Below are 3,654 nucleotides of genomic sequence, written 5' to 3' on the forward strand. Positions count from 1 at the left end.
AGGGAAGGGAAGAGAGAGCGAGACAGAGGGGATGGAGACAGATGGAGGATGAAGGAGGGGAGGGAGGAATGGCGGGAATGAAGCGATGGAGGGGCAAGGAAGTGGGAGGGAGGGAATGAAAGAATGGAGGGAGGGAATGAAGAGGCCAGACAGGGATCGCGCTGGGAGGATCCTGCAGGGGTTGGGGGGGCCATGTCCACCCAGCAGCTCCTGACACCCCCCCCACCCCGTTCTGTCCCCCCTTCCCAGTCCTGCGGTGCTTCGGGATCGCCACACGCACAGTCACCAACTACAACTCGGCCCACGACACGGACGTCAGCCTCACCATGGACATCTACTTCGACGAGAACATGAAACCGCTGGAACGGCTCAACGCCGACTCCGTCTGGTGAGGGGCGGCCACCGGGGGGCGCTGGGGGGCAGCTCCCGGTTACTCCAGCACGGGGCACTGGGGGGCAGCTCCCGGCTACTCCAGCAGGGGCTCTGAGGCAACTGGTGACCCCCCCCTCTGCCCCCCAGGAATTTCCACGTGTGGAACGACTGCTGGATGACCCGGCCCGACCTGCCCTCGGGGTACGACGGGTGGCAAGTGGTCGATGCCACCCCCCAAGAGACCAGCAGTGGTGAGTGGGGGGCAGAGGAAGAAGGGGGAGGGGAGAAGAGGGGGAGGCTGGGGGATAGGTTTGAAGGCGGAGCCAGGGGATGAGATGGGGGGGTCTTGGTTAGAGGGGTCCCTCCCGCTGTAGCATGAGAAGCCCCCTCCCACAATGCACCTCCCCTCTGTTGGTGGGTGGGATCCAGTGTCAGGGAGTTCCCCAGGACAATGGGAACGTGGCTTTGGGGCCACGGGGGCTGTTGGGTCTGACTGTGTGTGTGTCTCCCACCCCCACCGCCCCTTCCCCTAATCCTGGCCATACCTCCCCCCCTTTAACCCCGCCCCCCAGGTATCTTCTGCTGCGGACCCTGCTCGGTGCAGGCCATTAAGAACGGGCTGGTGTACCTGAAGTACGACGCGCCCTTCATCTTTGCTGAGGTATTTGTGGGGGGGAGGAGCAAAAATGTCTGCTCCCCCGAAGATAAAAATCAATATTTGGGGGAGGGCTGCGAAGGGGGGTGGTCTCCATCTCTCTGTGGGGGCTGTGAAGGGGCGGGGTCTCCGTGGGGGCTGTGAAGGGGCGGGGTCTCCCTGTGGGGGCTGCGAAGGGGTGGGGTCTCCGTGGGGGCGGGGACACTCCGTGGGGGCTGTGAAGGGGCGGGGTCTCTGTGGAGCGCTGACCCAATCCCCACCCCTCCAGGTGAACAGCGACAAGGTGTACTGGCAGCGCCAGGCCGACGGCACCTACAAGATCGTCTACGTGGAGGAAAAGGCCATCGGGCACCTGATCAGCACCAAGGCTGTGGGCTCGCACGAGCGTCACGACGTCACCGATATTTACAAGCACACCGAGGGTACGCGCCAGGCACTGGGGGTGGGCAGTGCCAGGGGGGCCGGGCCCCTCGCCCACGCTGCCCACCTGGCCTGCCCCCCACAATCGCACTGCCTTAAGCACTCGCGTGTGCACGCTCGGTCATGCACGCTTGCTCATGTCACCTCGGCTGCATTTGCACACTGGCTCTGGCACGTGTCACACGTCCTCTTCTGCATGGGCATGCTCACTTTTGTGCCCTCTTCTGCACGTGCATACTCACTGTTGCACACTTCACATGCCCTCTTCTGCATGTGCACACTCATTCTTGCACACTTCGCACACCCTCTTCTGCATGTGCATGCTCACTCTTGCACACTTAGTCACGCACTTGCTCTTGCACTCTGGGAAGCACCTGTTGCCATGCATGCTCGTGCGCCTTCGCACACTCAGTTCTCAGGCTCTCGCCTGCGCTCTCCTCCATTCCCACTTGCACCCTCGATTTGGAAAGCACACTCACTAGTGCACAGCCTTGTGCAAGTGCAGCACTCACTCCTGCAGGTCTCTCATGCACCTGTGGACTCTCTTACATATATACCCACTCACTGAGCACATGAATTCTTGCACTTGTGCACACTAACTAGCACACTTGCCCTTCTCTCTCGCCATCCTGTTTGCACACTCATGTGTCAGTGTTTGCACGCTCACGTGTGCATGTCTTCTGCACTACATTGGCATGCTTGCACACTGTTTTGGTTTGCACGCTTGTTCCTGTGCCCTCGCCCATCCATGTTTGCATGCTCACGTCTCCCTGTGTGCTGGTGAGCACTCAATCGCTGGACCCCTGCCAACAGCCGTCTGATTTCTTGCTGCGCACCAGCAGGAGCGAGCGGTTCAATCCAAGAAGCTGCCCCGTGCAGAGCTGTGACACTCCCCTAACACGGAGGCTGGGCTCCCAGCAGTGCAGGAGGATTTGACACACTGCCAAACTCTTGACACATCCCAACGACCCAACCCACCCTGTTGTGCCGGTTCCCTGCGTGTTTGTTGTGGGTCTTGGCTTAACTCTGGTTTGGAGAATGGATTCCAGGGGCTGGGCCGGGCCGGCCCCTCCTCGGCGCACGCTGAGCCTGGAATGAGCGTGGCTGGCTTTGGACACCTTTCCTCGCTGCTTGTGCCAAACACTGGGCTGGGCTGGTGTCGGGCCTGTGGGTCACGACCCAGCGGGCGGGAGCGGAATTCATGGGAAAACAGCGAGCGCCTGTACCAGCCGAGTGTTCATATCCCGGGGTGACACTACCCTGACACCGGCTAGCTGTGCACACGCACGCTGGCACACACAATCATGTTTGCACACTCGCTTTTCCACATGTGTACACACATTTCCACGCACACTTTTTTGCCTGTCCACTCCCTCTTGTGCACTCACACATTTGTGTCTGCACACTCAATTTTGTTTGCACTCATACGTTCATGTGCATGCATTGTCACTTTTGCACACTCGTGTGCGCATAAACAGCTGTTTGCACACTCCGTTTTCTGCACTTGAATGCTCTCATTCTTGCACACTGATACATTTTGGAAAGTCCTTTTTCTGCATTTCCACACGGTCACACGCCCACACCTGCACACTCACTTTGCCCATGTTTGCACACACACAGTCCTGTTCACATTCTCATGTTTCTGCATTTGCACGCTCACTCTTGCAAGCCCACATCTGCAGGCTTTTGTTTCTGATTTACACACTTACACTCACCCATTCCTGTTTGCACACACACCCATTTCTGTTTGCACGCTCACCTTCTTGTACACCCTGGTGTTTGCACACACGTGCATGCTCAGGCACTGCTGTTTGCACACAAGTGCCCACCCTTGCACAAGGACCCTGGTCCCAGTGGGGGAGGCCCGGCTGGGATCCCCTCCCGCCCTCGCTGACCCCTCGTCCCCCCCCCAGGCTCAGAAGCGGAGCGGAAGGCGGTGGAGACGGCGGCACGGCACGGCACCAAGGCGCACATCTACAAGAACAAGGAGTGGGGCGAGGACGTGTCGCTGAGCGTGGAGACCTCGGAGGCCGTCATGGGCCAGGACGTGAGCGTCCAGGTGGCCCTGAGCAACCGGGGCAGCAGCAGCCGCAGCGTGGCCCTCACTCTGCACCTGGCACCCATGTTCTACACGGGCGTGACGGGGAGCACCTTCAAACAGGAGAGCCGGCAGGTGGAGATCCCGCCGGGAGGAGGTGAGCCCCGGT

At 60.1% G+C, this 3,654-nt stretch overlaps 1 protein-coding gene across 1 annotated transcript; it reads left to right on the forward strand.

The window, feature by feature from the left end:
* Positions 1-249: 249 nt before the first annotated feature.
* On the forward strand, positions 250-3,642 carry LOC112117478 (protein-glutamine gamma-glutamyltransferase K-like; the record flags this gene model as incomplete). Its single annotated transcript, XM_026661766.1, has 5 exons — positions 250-388; positions 520-623; positions 945-1,033; positions 1,296-1,449; positions 3,361-3,642. Coding segments are annotated over 5 exons (768 nt in total), but the record flags the coding sequence as incomplete, so codon positions are not given.
* Between the last annotated feature and the right edge of the window lie 12 nt (positions 3,643-3,654).

The sequence above is a fragment of the Terrapene carolina genome, unplaced genomic scaffold (genome assembly GCF_002925995.2).
Source record: "Terrapene carolina triunguis isolate 2854851 unplaced genomic scaffold, T_m_triunguis-2.0 Scaffold16877, whole genome shotgun sequence".
Taxonomy (NCBI): domain Eukaryota; kingdom Metazoa; phylum Chordata; order Testudines; family Emydidae; genus Terrapene; species Terrapene triunguis.